Source organism: Notolepis coatsorum (genome assembly GCF_963971535.1).
Source record: "Notolepis coatsorum genome assembly, chromosome: 3".
Taxonomy (NCBI): Eukaryota; Metazoa; Chordata; class Actinopteri; order Aulopiformes; family Paralepididae; genus Notolepis; species Notolepis coatsorum.
In genome coordinates, this window is record NC_140167.1 from 20,410,333 (window position 1) to 20,427,310 (window position 16,978).

Consider the following 16,978-nt stretch of genomic DNA (forward strand, 5'->3'; position numbering starts at 1 on the left):
ACAAGTGGAATTTCGAAGCTGTAAGCAGAATACAAGTCATATGAACACCCACGATATAGTGTTCTTCCCCCTTTTTACTGTATAAGAAAGAATAAAAAACGCATTGCAATGACACCAGATAGTGGACAGACTATGTAAATATGATGATGGGATTCAAGTTCGCGTTTTTGTTGATCATAGGCATGCTGTCAGAGTATGATATCTTAATCAAACATTCTAGAACATTTGTCGTCACAGATCATGTCATAATAGAACATAGGCTACATGGCATGGTCCATCGTGATATTGTGTAGACTGTTATTACTGTACCGGTACCACCCATTGTGACAACAGCACACAAACATGATGGAATTCAAGTTCATGTATTGAAAGGCAGGCTACATCATACATGGCAGTGAGATTCATTGTTCTTGTATATGCTCTCGTATTATTGTTTATATAGGCTACCCAATACTGACATCAAAATAGATTGTATGCCTCTAGAAATCATATGCAGCAGGTAGAAAATTGACGGAAAATCCGTCGCGATTTGGAATAAAATTGAGGAGAACTTTAATCCCTGGGTATTAATCAAACAAAACGGGAAAAGGCAGTCATATTCCAGCACGGTCTTTATTAGTGTTTGCGCTGCCCAGGCAGCAATGGTTAATAGATATCATATCCGACATCACCGTACGTGTACACGTCTGTCAGCCTGTCACATAACACGCTTCCCTCGGCTTAGTCCATTTTTCCACATTTCATGGGGGTATTCCATTACCGTATATGGTTAATCGGGGCGGTTCTGGTATGCAAATACTTAAAACAGTGCACAAGCTCAACAAGCTTTATCAAGACAGGTGTGCGTAGAACCTGTGTACGCACATGTGAAAAATCCTTTTTTTTTTGTGCGTGCACAGATTTATTTTTTAATTTTTTTTTGGTCTTTTTTCCCCCTCCATTTTCCTCCGATTTTCTCCCATCCCAATGTTAGTCGTATGCCAATTCCCAGTCCCTTCCTGGTCGCTGCGCTTTACCCCCCACAGTCGGATCATTTTGGGAGAGTGGAGGCTACCACGTGCTTCCTCCGACACACGTCCAGCCAATCACTGCTTCTTTTCACCTGGCAGCGCGGATTCTCATTGAGAGGGCGTAGCGTGTGGGAGGACCACACTATCCCCCTCACGTCCAATCCGCGCTTAGCAGGCGCCCCGACCGAACTGTAGGAGTCGCTGTTTACAACGACCCGGACCCACCCCGCCAGCTTCTCCCACCCTCTGATACAGCCAATTGTATCAGTGCAGACGGCCAGCCAAGCTGGTGACAACCCCGGAGCTGTGAGCTGGATTCGAACAGGCGAACCAAGCTCACAGCTCCGGGGCTGGTGACGAACGCAATCTCCGCTCGACCACCTAACCGCGCGTGCACAGATTCTAAATTCTGTGCTTAAGTATGGAAATAGAACATTTTCTACATCACGTTGATGAATGAGGGCCCCGGTTTTTAATTGAATACCGGTTACTATTAGAGGAATTACGGTATATGAAAGTGCTTGACTTAAACTTAAGTCTCTTGTAACATACAAAATAACTCGAGTCAGAATCGTCATTTAACAAAGTAAACAAACTAAAAAATTAAAAATTTTAATTTTGAAATGTTTTAATAAAAAAAATATCGTCATAACTTAGAAATGAAATTGCATAGGTCTATGAATCGAGATCGCGACAAACCACAGACACACGCTCCGATCGCGGGAAAAAATTATCGGATCAACGCAAGATTGATAACATATAGTCCTTACCTTGTCTATGATGTACTGCAAAAAGAAGAATCCAATTATCTGATCGCCATTCCAAGTACTGATTGCGATCGTGTGTCCAACGTTATCCAGCTGTGAACATGAAGGGGGGGGGGGGGGGGTGCATCTGTTAGAACCGCTTGCCCTGCCCGAGTGTTCAGACTCCGCCCCCACGCTGCAGCTCGGCCCAGACAACAAGCCACATCGTTTCAAATGGAGTGCAATAGCGGCCGCAAGGCGTTAGGCGGCGGTATCGGACCGTTGCGGTCTCAGACAGAGTGCCACACATTCCCACAGCACAGCAGGATGAATTATGAATGGAAATAGCCAACAAAAGAAATAACGATCATAATATCGAGTTGGACTCGTTGTTGGCGTCCAACGATTGGCGGGCTATAACGAGTACACTCGTCTTTGCCGTGGGAATGTGTTAAGGATTTGATTATGGATTTTTTCCAGTCAGAATCTAAATGCAAAGTTAAATGCTGAACAGGCCAATAGGAGTCGCTATTGCAGTGACAGGGCCCGCTGGCGTCCCACCCGCGAACACTGCCAACTGTGTGTTCATAGGGAACACTGACCAAGCTGCAGGTGCTGCTGTCAGGAATTGAACCCGGTCTCTACAGTGGTAGGCGAGTGCTTCGACCTCTACACTACCCGGCCACACTCAATTTAGGTTTTTTTGGTGCTGTGTTTTGATCACAGGCCATGGGTGGCTACAGGCAAATACAGGCAAGCAGGCCATAGGGAATTGTCCTGAATCTCCTGATGGCCAATCCAGGCCTGGAGATGAAAATAATTCAGGATCATTCAGCTACTAAGTCATTTCTGCAGTCCAAAATTATTATTGATTGTAGCGTGGACACACACACAATCAATCAAAAAGATGAATGCTCTCTCTCACACAGTATTTAAGCAGGATGAACAATATTTGTGTTAATCACGTCTTGTTGTAATTGCAGTGTCTGATGTATGATTAATCTGAAGTCTTTGTGTTGCTGTAATGAGATGTGACTGTGCCAAACGACACGGATATTTCCTTTCCCTTTTGCCTGTGTGTGCACGCACAAACACACACAAACAAACAAACGCACTCACACACACAAACACACTCACACACACAAACACACTCACACACACACATGTGCGCGCGCATACACACACACACACACACACACAGACTCCCCCATCTATTAATTGGATGTGTTTACTATGGAGTGGTCTAAATGGACTCACTTTTAAACGGAGCTGCCACTGCCTGCTCAGAGCTGTCCACCTGCCTCGCTACGGCTCTGTGTCGAGTGCTCCTCTTACCGTATAATTGAGTCTGAGGTGACAGGCTTTAACGTTGTGTTTCTTTTTTATTTATTTATTTTTAACCATTTGATTAATGTACAGTATGGCGATGACTCCCTCAGTGGAGTGTGACAGGGCTTCTGGGTTTGAAGTGAACACGTGTTTCATGTGTTTCCCCATCTCCTCTTCTTCTTCTTCTCCTTCTGTAGTTCTTCAAAGGAACTCTGGGACTGCAGCCGGGGGACTCTGCCTTGTTCATCAATGGACTACACATAGATCTTGACACGCAGGACATCTTCAGGTGCGCGCATGCACACACACACGCACGCACGCGCACGCACGCACATGCACGCACACGCACACACATGCACACACACACACACACACAAAGATTAGAAAAACGGTATCATACATACATGTGCAACACAGGCTATAATTGTGCATTTGAGTCAAACCTTCATTCTCTTTTCCGCACATAACTCACACACAAGCTATAATTACACATTTACATTCAGGCACTCCTAAATTGAATAATTAGCTCTCCGTCCCTCTAATCTCTAAATTTTCACTCTCATTTTCTCTCTCTCTCGCTCTCTGTCTACGCGTCTCACTCACTTTCACTCTGGCTGAAATTATACTTCAGACCAATGTTTGCTGATTTGAAGAAAAAGACACGTTTCGGTCTCATTTAGTTGTTTGAATACTTCTTTTCTCCATAAGGTGACTTTGCTAGCGGCCTACAAGATGTGTGAAGGGGCAAACAGTATTAAAGATGTCTGCCCCATGTTATCATTCAGTCATCCTAATGTACCCCACAATGCAAAGTGTAACATAATACCGTCTTTGATTAACACTAGAATAATTTTTTTACATTCAAAGCTTCTATTGAAGTATTCGAATGAAGCTTTGAATGTCTCTCGTCATATTTTATGACGTAATCATGTATATATTTTTTAAATATACTCAAACTAAATCCTCAATTTGAATAAAGTGATTACTCTGATTAAATGAGTATTATTTTTTTTATTAAATCAACTTTCTTTAATGAATATAACTCGTCAGTTTCGTCAACATACAGTAAATACTCCAATAAGGGCACGGTTGGTATGAAAGTGATGGTGACGTCTTGATGTAAATGACCCGTTACTTCTCACTCACTCACTCATTCACTCACTCACTCACTCACTCACTCACTCACTCACTCACTCACTCACTCACTCACTCACTCACTCACTCACTCACTCACTCACTCACTCACTCACTCACTCACTCTAGGGCTGAGCCCAAACGTTCGAACCTTCGAATGTGGCATTCGAATTCTAAATCAACATTCGATTTTTTTATTTAAAAATTTTCAAATGTAAAAATATATATATATATACCGATATATATACCGATATATATACCGATATATATATATATATATATTTTTTTTTCTATTCATTCTGTTTAAACCAATGGGGTTTTTCTTCACAGTTGCGGATAAAGATTAGGCTACACTAATATTATAGTATTAAAAAAAAACTGATGATAAAGAAAGTTGATTTAGTTGGGGTGGGGCTTCTCCCTGGTCTGGGTCTGGAAAGTTGATTTAATTAATAATAATAAAAAGAAGACTCATTTAATCTGATTAATCACTTTATTGAAATTGAGGATTTAGTTTGAGGATATTTATAAAGAATTAAAATTTAAAAATATTTTTTAAATGTTTAATTAAAAACGAAGGTTCGAACATCAAACATAGATAGGTAATAACAAACATAGATACAAAGTTGTACACAGTTGGGAGTCTTTGTAGACTTAAAGAAGGCCTTTGACACAATAGATCACAAAATCCATATAAGGAAAATGGTTAAATATGGCTTCAGAGGGGTTGTGTCAGATTGGCTTGAAACTAGCTACATAAAAAACAGAACAAATTGTACAACTTGGAGATTGCAAATCTAGATGTATGAAAATAATGTGTGGAGTCCCTCAAGGCTCGGTTCTGGGACCCAAACTGTTTAATTTATATATTAATGATTTGTGCTTGGTGTCAAATGTATTGAAGTGTGTACTATTTGCTGATGACACTAACATGTTCTGTACAGGGGAGGACATCCAGCATCTTATGGCAGTCTTAACAATAGAAATGAATAAATACAAACTCTGGTTTGATATAAATTAATTATCTTTAAATCTAAATAAAACAAAATGTATGGTGTTTGGAAACCGCCAGATAAAAACAGACATTGAGTTGATAATAGATAATAATAGAATAGAAAGAGTATATGAAAATAAATTCCTGGGAGTGATTTTAGACCATAAACTCTGCTGGAAACCCCATATAGAATATGTGAGGGCTAAGATGGCAAAGAGCATCTCCATTATTAGTAAGGTAAGACATGTACTCAATCCCAACTCATTGCACACTCTGTACTGTGCAATGATCTTGCCTTACCTGCATTACAGCACAGAGGTATGGGGTAACACATACAAAACAACCATAAATACATTGACTATCCTACAAAAAAATAGCAATAAGAGTAATAAACAATGCAGGATATCGGGACCACACACTGTTTCTACAATCACACATTTTGAAGTTCATTGATATGGTAAACTTTAAAACTCTGCAAGTTATGTACAAAGCAAGAAATAATCAATTACCGGTAAATGTAAGAAGCAAATTTCTGGATAAAGAGGGGGGATACAACCTCAGAGGACCATTGAACTTCAAAAAACCTGTGATGAAAACCAACCTGAAAATAATGTGTATCTCCTCTTACGGAGCCACCCTGTGGAATGGGCTTGACAGTGCTAGAGGATGAACTAAAATATTGTGAAAACATAAATCAATTCAAATCTAGACTAAAAAAAATCAATTTTTGATAGATACAGAAGGGAAGAAGAGCTTTAATTGCATATTAAAAAAAAAAAAAACGTATGATACTGTATTGTATGCTATATCATATTACATATTATAATTCATTTGTATATTATATTGAACTATATTTGCAGTATATACTATTATATTATGGTACTATATTATATTGTATATATCATGTACCGGTACTATATATCTCGCATCACATTATATATGTGCTGTATACACTATTATATACTATATAGTATATACTATTATATACTGCAGGTATACTATACTGTAATGTGTACTATATGTATCTACTATGTATGTATGTAAAAAATATATATATATATTAAACGTAAGTCTTCAGGGGTAAGGCCCGACAAGCCTAGTATAGTGCTTCTCCCTAGCCCTTTTCGGTCAATTGGACAATGCTGCAATAGCAGCTGATAAAACTTTGGTGATTTATGGAATGACCGTTGTTATGTGTCCAAAGCCCGAAATAAAAAATAACTGAACTGAACGTCCGTTCGAAAAACCCTGACGAAGTTCGAATCCCAAAAACAGGCTTCGGGGACAGCCTTAACTCGCTTCCTCCCTCCCTCCCTCTCCTCTCCTCTGCAGTGTGTTTGAGGTGTTGCGTAGCGAGGCCAGGGTGATGGAGGGTCTGCGCTCCCTGCTGATCGAGACGCCCTTCATCCACGACATCCTGAAGCTCAACGTCCAGCCCTCAGACTCTGAGTACGCTGTCGACATCCGTAGCCCTGCTATCAGTGTATGAAGACACGCACATGCACACGCACACACACACACACACACACACAGAGAAACACACACACACACACACACAGAGAAACACACACACACATACGATCTTGCTTAAAGTATGTAAATAAAGTACTAATCAACCACAGGAAAAAGGTACATATTGTAAGTTATGTTATAGCCATGAGTAATGATATGAAATGACTGAAAAGCTATATTTAGTTATTGAAAAGCTTATTTTTCATGGTGCATATATGGCTTTAACAGGGTGGGATTTTCAAAAGTGTAATCAGAAAATGAAAAACAAAATGGCAGTTTGCTGTACCCTTGCTGAAACCCCTTCTGGCGCAGCGGACAGTTGAGTCATTATTTGGAATAGTCTCACGCAACAGAAGGCAGATAAATGGAAAATATCATTATTGATTTTATGATGAGTTTAGCACTACAGATCATTGACTGCGAAGATGAAACAAAGTAGTGTCAAAGTACTCGAGACATTAATGACCATGTCTACATTGGTGTGAGATATGTGGGAGTTATGGGGAATATTACTTCCTGGCTGCTGCTGTAACATTATTTCCTCTTCTCCTCCCTCCTTTTCTTTTCTTTTCTTTTCTTTCCTTTCCTTTCCTTTCCGTTCCGTTCCGTTCCGTTTCTTTTCTTTTCTTTTCCTTTCCTTTTCCTTTCCTTAATTAACTTTTTCCTTTCCTGTCTTTTCTTTTCCTGTCTTTTTCTTTTCTTTTCCCGTCCTTTCCTCTCCTCTTCTCTCCTCCTTTCTTTTCATTTTCCTTTCTTCTCCTGTCCTTCCTGTCCTTTTCTAGTGGATTAACAACCTGGAGACGGACCACAGGTACAGCTCATGGCCCTACAACATCCAGGAGCTTCTACGACCGACCTTCCCCGGAGTCATCAGGCAGATCCGCAAAAACTTCCACAATCTGGTGTGTTCCTGTACGCCTAATTAATCCACCTCCTATCCCTGTGTGAATCTAAATGGGCACTGATCCATGTGAGAAAGCAGTCCCATTGTGTGTTGGTTTGAACAAGTGTTTCTGTGTTCCAGGTGATTATTCTGGACCCGTCCCATGAGAACTCTGCTGAGCTGCTGAGTGTCGCAGAAATGTTCTACAGTAACAACATCCCACTCAGGTGTGTGCAGCGTCTCCTCTGGAATAGTCTTGTGACAGCAGGGGCAGGCTAGAGGATAGTGAATACAGTGTCTCCTCTGGAATAGTCTTGTGACAGCAGGGGCAGGCTAGAGGATAGTGAATACAGTGTCTCCTCTGGAATAGTCGTGTGACAGCAGGGGATAGTGAATACAGTGTCTCCTCTGGAATAGTCTTGTGACAGCAGGGGATAGTGAATACAGTGTCTCCTCTGGAATAGTCTTGTGACAGCAGGGGATAGTGAATACAGTGTCTCCTCTGGAATAGTCTTGTGACAGCAGGGGATAGTGATTACAGTGTCTCCTCTGGAATAGTCTTCTGACAGCAGGGGATAGTGAATACAGTGTCTCCTCTGGAATAGTCTTGTGACAGCAGGGGATAGTGAATACAGTGTCTCCTCTGGAATAGTCTTGTGACAGCAGGGGATAGTGATTACAGTGTCTCCTCTGGAATAGTCTTGTTACAGCAGAAGATAGTGATTACAGTGTCTCCTCTGGAATAGTCTTGTGACAGCAGGGGATAGTGAATACAGTGTCTCCTCTGGAAGTCTTGTGACAGCAGGGGATAGTGATTACAGTGTTTCCTCTGGAATAGTCTTGTTACAGCAGAAGATAGTGATTACAGTGTCTCCTCTGGAATAGTCTTGTGACAGCAGGGGATAGTGAATACAGTGTCTCCTCTGGAATAGTCTTCTGACAGCAGGGGATAGTGATTAGTGTCTCTGGAATAGTCTTGTGACAGCAGGGGATAGTGATTACAGTGTCTCCTCTGGAATAGTCTTGTGACAGCAGGGGATAGTGAATACAGTGTCTCCTCTGGAATAGTCTTGTGACAGCAGGGGATAGTGAATACAGTGTCTCCCCTGGAATAGTCTTGTGACAGCAGGGGATAGTGATTACAGTGTCTCCTCTGGAATGGTCTTGTGACAGCAGGGGATAGTGATTACAGTGTCTCTGGAATAGTCTTGTGACAGCAGGGGATAGTGATTACAGTGTCTCCTCTGGAATAGTCTTGTGACAGCAGGGGATAGTGAATACAGTGTCTCCTCTGGAATAGTCTTGTGACAGCAGGGGATAGTGAATACAGTGTCTCCTCTGGAATAGTCTTGTGACAGCAGGGGATAGTGAATACAGTGTCTCCTCTGGAATAGTCTTGTGACAGCAGGGGATAGTGATTACAGTGTCTCCTCTGGAATAGTCTTCTGACAGCAGGGGATAGTGATCACAGTGTCTGGAATAGTCTTGTGACAGCAGGGGATAGTGATTACAGTGTCTCTGGAATAGTCTTGTGACAGCAGGGGATAGTGATTACAGTGTCTCCTCTGGAATAGTCTTCTGACAGCAGGGGATAGTGATTACAGTGTCTCTGGAATAGTCTTGTGACAGCAGGGGATAGTGATTACAGTGTCTCCTCTGGAATAGTCTTGTGACAGCAGGGGATAGTGATTACAGTGTCTCCTCTGGAATAGTCTTGTTACAGCAGGGGATAGTGATCAGTGTCTCCTCTGGAATAGGAGAGCCAACCATGTTACAGCAGAGACAGACATACAGACAAGACATCAGAGAGACAACCATGTTACAGCAGAGACAGACATACAGACAAGACATCAGAGAGACAACCATGTTACAGCAGAGACAGACATACAGACAAGACATCAGAGATACAACCATGTTACAGCAGAGACATACATACAGACAAGACATCAGAGATACAACCATGTTACAGCAGAGACAGACATACAGACAAGACATCATAGATACAACCATGTTACAGCAGAGGCAGACATACAGACAAGACATCAGAGATACAACCATGTTACAGCAGAGACAGACATACAGACAAGACATCAGAGATACAACCATGTTACAGCAGAGACAGACATACAGACAAGACATCAGAGATACAACCATGTTACAGCAGAGACAGACATACAGACAAGACATCAGAGAGACAACCATGTTACAGCAGAGACAGACATACAGACAAGACATCAGAGATACAACCATGTTACAGCAGAGACAGACATACAGACAAGACATCAGAGATACAACCATGTTACAGCAGAGACAGACATACAGACAAGACATCAGAGATACAACCATGTTACAGCAGAGACAGACATACAGACAAGACATCAGAGATACAACCATGTTACAGCAGAGACATACATACAGACAAGACATCAGAGATACAACCATGTTACAGCAGAGACAGACATACAGACAAGACATCAGAGATACAACCATGTTACAGCAGAGACAGACATACAGACATCAGAGAGACAACCATGTTACAACAGAGACAGACATACAGACATCAGAGAGACAACCATGTTACAGCAGAGACAGACATACAGACGAGACATCAGAGAAACATGTCCCCATGATGTGCATGCTATGCTGTTTGCATTGACCTTTACTTATAACCTGAAACGATTGTAATACAGATTTATTTCGCTATTACATTGAAATTCATTAATTAAAAAGTGTCAGTTCACATATAAAACAGTTCACATATGGTCCTTTGAAACGTCAGCCAGTGAAAAACGTTCTTCATGTAGGTGTTTTGTCAGGTTATGGCATTGGACCGGGAAACCTTTGATATTTCCCTGTTGCCTCTTGGGATGGCTGTTTGAATACTGATCATGCAGACCATATGCGCAGCTATGAAATGTAATCACGTGGCATGTAAATCAGTTGTTTCTCTTTTTATTATAATTTTTTATGGCAAGGGTGGTTGGGAGTAATGTGGGTTTGAGTTATGGTTTGGGTCTAGTGCACAGGTTGCGGCACTGAAAACCCTTGTTAATTTTCATAGTTTTGTTACGATTAAAGCATTTATTACAAACATGGCCCCTGTGTCGTTTGGAGGGAAATTGGGCCCAATGTTGTTGTTGTTCCTCTCTTGTGTTTGTGCTTTTATGGTTGTGGTGAGCAGCCCCGCCGCTGTAGTGTGAATGTAGAGGTATCACAGACGGTACTTTAAGAGTCAACATCTATTTCTATATAAAGCCATTGTTGGAGATCCCCCCCCCCCCCCCCCCTGTTATATCACTTCATTATTGGACTGGACCTCTGGACCTCATCATATCCGCTCCAGCGGTCGGCTTCCACTTCAAACCCCCAGAGTTTACACTGAACTTTGGCAATCTGCTTTTAGCCTCTGTGCCCCAGACACGTGGAACATCATGCGATTTCCATTATAACTCAATACTTTAGTATCCTTTGGATGGTTTTAAATCTTTAATGATTTAACCATTTCACCCTTTTGACTTTCTGCTGTTTTTTTTTTCGTACTGTATTTCCCCACATCATCTGAGATGAGAGTTCAACTCTCTGGTCTTTTTGAGACTAAATAAGTGTTGAAGAAGGAATGAAACTTTGCGCCATATAACATTGCGGTGCGTCGCGTGCGTTCCAGGATAGGGCTGGTGTTCGTGGTGTCGGACGGAGAGGACATCGACGGCATGCAGGACGCGGGCGTGGCGCTTCTTCGCGCCTACAACTACATCTGCGACGAGGTGGACAGCCAGAGTGCCTTCGACGCCGTCATGTCTGTGAGTCCCGTCCTGAAGAGCACTCGTGTTATTCAAGGAAGCAGAGGAGAAACGCAGGGAACTGGATACACATGGAAATTGTTTGGCTTTTCGGATTTGAATCTGTAAACCTAAACATGAATATTTTGGGGATATTTAGTGGAATAGCAGTCGGTCGTACTTATTGACGGGCGCCAACTCTGAACAAAAATTATGATGTTGTTTGGTGATATTTCTTTTTAGGTGCTATTCTGTTTCCTGTAATGGAAAATGTATTCATAAATCATGTATAAATACATTTATAAATACATGTATTTAGTATCACAGCATATAAGTTATAACTTGTACGTTTCATACTGTAAGTCAGTCTCACATGTAGAGATTGGCAAAGATAAATATGACATAATGTTCTGTGTTACACATTTATCAGAACTCTCTCCAGAAAGTCTTTCTCTTTTATCTCTGTCCATCCCTCTGTTCCCATTTCTCCCTCTCCCACTCACTCTCCTCCTCCTTTTATTTTTAATTTATTAGTTTATTTGTCAGGGACAATGCAAAAGAAAACATTGTAACAAGATATAGATGCATTGCATGTAGGATTTCTAGCCAAGGATAATTTACAGCCCCTGTCCCTGGTTAGGCTTTCCACTTAAAATTGGTCTTTACATACTGTATGACACACTCTCTCCTCTCCCCCTCTCTCTTGCTCTCTCCCTCTCTCTCCCTTGCTCTCTCTCTCTCTTGCTTGTTCTCTCTCTCCTATCGCTCTCTCTCATGCTCTCCTCCCCTCTCCCTCCCTCTCTTGCTCTCTCTCTCCCCCTCTCTTGCTCTCTCTCCTCCTCTTCCTCTCTCTTGCTCTCCTCCTCTCTCCCTCCCTCTCTTGCTTTCTCTCTCTTTCCTCCTCCCCCTCTTTCTTGCTCTCCTCCTCTCTCCCTCCCTCTCTTGCTCTCTCTCTTGCTTGCTCTCTCTCCTCCACCTCCTCTCCCTCTCTCTTGCTCTCTCTCTATTGCTCTCCTCCCCTCTCCCTCCCTCTCTTGCTCTCTGTCTCTCTCTCTCTCTTGCTCTCTCCTCCTCTTCTCCCTCTCTCTCTTGCGCTCTTTCTCTCTCTCTCTCCCTCTTGCTCTCCTTCTCTTCTCTCTCTCCTCTCTCCTCTCCCTCTCGCTCTCTCTCCTTGCTCTCTCTCCTCTCTCCCTCTCTCTCCCCTCTCTCTCGCTCTCTCCTCTCTCTCCTCTCCCTCTTGCTCTCCTTCTCTTCTCTCTCCTCTCTCTCCTCTCCTCTCCCTCTTGCTCTCCTTCTCTTCTCTCTCCTCTCTCGCTCTCTCTCTCCTTGCTCTCTCTCTCCTCTCTCCTTCTCTTCTCTCTCCTCTCTCGCTCTCTCTCCTCTCTCCTCTCTCCTCTCTCCTCTATCTCTCTCTCCTCCTCTCTCCTCTCTCTCCTCTCTCCCTCCTCCTCTCTCCCTCCCTCTCTCTAGATGTTTAACCGTGTGCCCAGCGGTGCACAGCTGGGAGTGGCAGACGTGGTGAAGGTGCTGGAGAAGAGGTTTCCCTATGTGGAGGTCAGCAGCGTGCTGGGCGCCGACTCCGGCTATGACAGCAACAGGAAGGTGAGCGAGGGCGTGATGTCACATCCTGTCGCTTGGGTTGCCGTGGGTTGTCATCACACTTGGTTGTACAAATAATTTAAGACCATCTATTTCATGCCATTAGATCTCTCTTAAGACCACATCTTACAAAAAAAACAGGTTAGAGCATATGATAATTTGTATTTGTTTTAAATATTAAACGAACGGGGCGCCCTCGTGGCGCATACCATAGTGCCTCACGCACCTACGCGGTTCGATCCCAGCTCCCGTCGGTATTTGTCGCATGTCTCCCCCACATCTCCTCCCGTTCGCCCTCTCCTCTGTCGGTCCTGCGTGATCAATAAAGCTGTAAAAATACAAATAAAAAAAATATATATTAAACGAAGGACACAAGGTAACACCCCCCATCCCCAAAGATAAAAGATTAAAATCTATGGATACAATTTTAAAAGAGAATTGGAATGAAACCCTACAATGTAGTCCAACCAGTCTGACATGGCAAAAATACATCTGTCGTCTGTTAGCAATTATCGTGGCTAACATTAGACTGATAATATCTTTGAGTGAAAACCAATTGAAGGTGCACTCTGAATGATGACCGTGGAGACTATAAACACTCACAATTAAATTGGCCTTGTTGAGATGAGTCAATTATGTGGAATACATAATTGTGCAGCAGATGTAATTGAACAAGTGTACACGGTCCTCACAGTTGGCCCAACACCTGTGAACGCGCTGCAAGGCTCGACTATTAAATGACGCGCTGATTCCAGAGTCCTCCGCGTGGTCCTCGTTTCCAAAACCATTGACAATCTTCCAGTTGTGCAGCATCCTCTTTAACGCCTCCCTCTCTTCTCTCTCGACTGCAGGAAGGACGAGCGTATTACCAGCAGACGGGAGTGGGTCCACTGCCTGTGGTGATGTACAACGGAATGCCCTACCAGCCAGAGCAGCTGGACCCTGACGAGCTGGAGACCGTTACCATGCACAAGATCCTGGACACCACCGCCTTCTACCAGAGAGCCGTCTACCTGGTGTGTGACAGCACGCGTGCACGCAAACACACACACATGCGCGCGCGCACACACACACACACACTTGAATGATTTATGTCCACTTATTACCACACATGCAAGGGACACAGATGTAAAAAAATAAAATACACAGATATTCAGAGACGTTTCAGTTACATTATGTGCCCAACTGACTGACAATGGACTTGCTAAGCTCCAGGCCATCAGGGAAACCCCCCCCCCCCCCCCCCCCCACCCACTATACACATACCTGGCTGACAGGAGGAGCATGTTCAGCATGTAACACTCCCTAAATGTAGCGCTGAGTCCTTCATTCCGACAGCCATCAGACTTTACAATGCATCACTGAGCACAGGGTGACAGTTACCATCTTCCTGGACTTTTACTTATAAAACAACACTGTTCAATATTACACTTACTGTAGACTTCTGTATATTTTTACTGTATATTTTATTCTATTCTTATTCTTAGGCATTTTGTTTTGTTGTTCTTATTCGTAACTTTGTTCTGTCTAAATGTTTAATGTGAGCGATTTGTAGTGTCAAATTTCCCTCGGGATGATTAAAGTATTTCTATTCTATTCTATTATCTGTTCACCACTCCGCGGTAGTCGTGGACACCAGAGTTAAGAGCACTCCAGACTAGGGCCAACTAATGTTCGGCAACAGCGATCGCCTAGAGCGAACTATTGGAGATTATTATGAAGAGGACAAACGGTGACGATCAAGCGTGGATGGGGTTTTGGTGGACCTGCTGACAAAGGTAACGTCTATTTTACCGAACCCCATCATAAAACATGCCTTTGTGATGATCCCAGCGTCAGAAAACGAGTCCGCGTGGGACCCCCCTCCCCTATGGTGGCTTTGTGAATAGAACCATTCTATGTATGGTCATGTTTACCTTTGACCTGGAAATAATATAGGTGTCAGGCGAGCAACAAGCACGAAATGCGCATGTGCACACAAAACACACAATATCTCGCGTTCCAGGAAACGAGCCTGGAGTATTTTGAAAACATCGTGAAATGGTCAAAAACACTGGCACCAGGGAGTACAGATGGAATAACAGTGTGGCAGTCAATGAGTTAATGTCATACAGTCTAGAGAGATTGATTTATGACGTGATGTCATTTGCGGTCCGCCGATGGACCGCTCGGGCTAGTGAACTCTAGACCCGTTATCTGCTCCTTGTAAATTAAATAATGAGGGAATAACACACACCTGGCCATGGAACAACTGTGCAGCCAATTTGTCCAATTACTTTGGTCCCTTAAAATGGGGGGGGGGGGGGGGGGGGTGGCACATGTTTCATGTCAAGTCCATTGTGGTGGTGTACAGAGACATTGTGGTGGTGTACAGAGACATTGTGGTGGTGTACAGAGACATTGTGGTGGTGTACAGAGACATTGTGGTGGTGTACAGAGACATTGTGGTGGTGTACAGAGACATTGTGGTGGTGTACAGAGACATTGTGGTGGTGTACAGAGACATTGTGGTGGTGTACAGAGACGTTGTGGTGGTGTACAGAGACATTGTGGTGGAGTACAGAGACATTGTGGTGGTGTACAGAGACATTGTGGTGGTGTACAGAGACGTTGTGGTGGTGTACAGAGACATTGTGGTGGTGTACAGAGACATTGTGGTGGAGTACAGAGACATTGTGGTGGTGTACAGAGACGTTGTGGTGGTGTACAGAGACATTGTGATGGTGTACAGAGACATTGTGGTGGAGTACAGAGACATTGTGGTGGTGTACAGAGACATTGTGGTGGTGTACAGAGACGTTGTGGTGGTGTACAGAGACATTGTGGTGGTGTACAGAGACATTGTGATGGTGTACAGAGACATTGTGGTGGAGTACAGAGACATTGTGGTGGTGTACAGAGACATTGTGGTGGTGTACAGAGACGTTGTGGTGGTGTACAGAGACATTGTGGTGGTGTACAGAGACATTGTGGTGGTGTACAGAGACATTGTGGTGGTGTACAGAGACGTTGTGGTGGTGTACAGAGACATTGTGGTGGTGTACAGAGACATTGTGGTGGTGTACAGAGACATTGTGGTGGTGTACAGAGACGTTGTGGTGGTGTACAGAGACATTGTGGTGGTGTACAGAGACATTGTGGTGGTGTACAGAGACATTGTGGTGGTGTACAGAGACATTGTGGTGGTGTACAGAGACAAAATTGTGTCAATGTCTAAATATTTATGGACCTGACTGTATGTTCTCAGTATTCAGTTATATTGAAGTATTCTATGTCTAGTGTTTATTGAGATACTCAGTCTTCTTGCATCTTCACTCCATTCGCAATCTAGAATGTCCTCATGTAGTAGGTCTTTGCACCACATTCTTCTCTTCTAGTCGGATGCTTCTTTACATTTAGATACTAGTTTGTCATATATCAAAGAAATCTGGCCCTTTTGGTGATGAATTGTGTTCTAAAGTTGTTAACGGGAGGCAAATTATTCAGTCATTTTGACTTGAGCTAATGAAACTATAAATCTGTAAGTATTTTAAAACAAATGGGACTATGGGATATCATATTTTCTTTTGAGCTCTTCAAATGACATGAAAGTATCCTCTTTATAGAGGTCAGTAATCCTCCTTAATCCCTTTTGTGACCAAAGCTTAAACCCCAATAAATCTTTTCCAGGAGTGAACTTTATATTACCCTGTATTGGGGAAAAGCAAGACAACCATGAGACTGTGGCCAAAGAAGAAATTGTGCTTCGTGCCATACAAGAGAAGTACTTATGACAAATGGATTCACAATGTTTTCCCTACATTTTCTGCTTGAGTCAGAATATAAGTATATGTCTAGTCCTTTTGAGGCTAATGTATCTCTCTCAACCCAGGGCCAGGAGGGTTTTGAGGAAAACCAGAAAAGAGCAGCTCTTATCTGGGCTGCTGACGCTTTTATCCAAAGCGACTTACAAGTTATGTACAACAAGTCAGCAGGAAGGCTGCAACCCTGGC

General features: G+C 42.9%; 1 protein-coding gene across 1 annotated transcript in view; it reads left to right on the forward strand.

Moving 5' to 3' along the window:
• Positions 1 to 16,978, forward strand: part of uggt1 (UDP-glucose glycoprotein glucosyltransferase 1) — a 72,364-nt gene that overhangs the window by 25,289 nt on the left and 30,097 nt on the right. Inside the window, exons 12-18 of the mRNA XM_084311054.1 lie at positions 3,283 to 3,374; positions 6,546 to 6,696; positions 7,508 to 7,627; positions 7,750 to 7,835; positions 11,273 to 11,408; positions 12,858 to 12,989; positions 13,838 to 14,002. Coding sequence (XP_084167180.1) covers positions 3,283 to 3,374; positions 6,546 to 6,696; positions 7,508 to 7,627; positions 7,750 to 7,835; positions 11,273 to 11,408; positions 12,858 to 12,989; positions 13,838 to 14,002 — 882 coding nt within the window. The remainder of the gene's footprint in view (positions 1 to 3,282; positions 3,375 to 6,545; positions 6,697 to 7,507; positions 7,628 to 7,749; positions 7,836 to 11,272; positions 11,409 to 12,857; positions 12,990 to 13,837; positions 14,003 to 16,978) is intronic.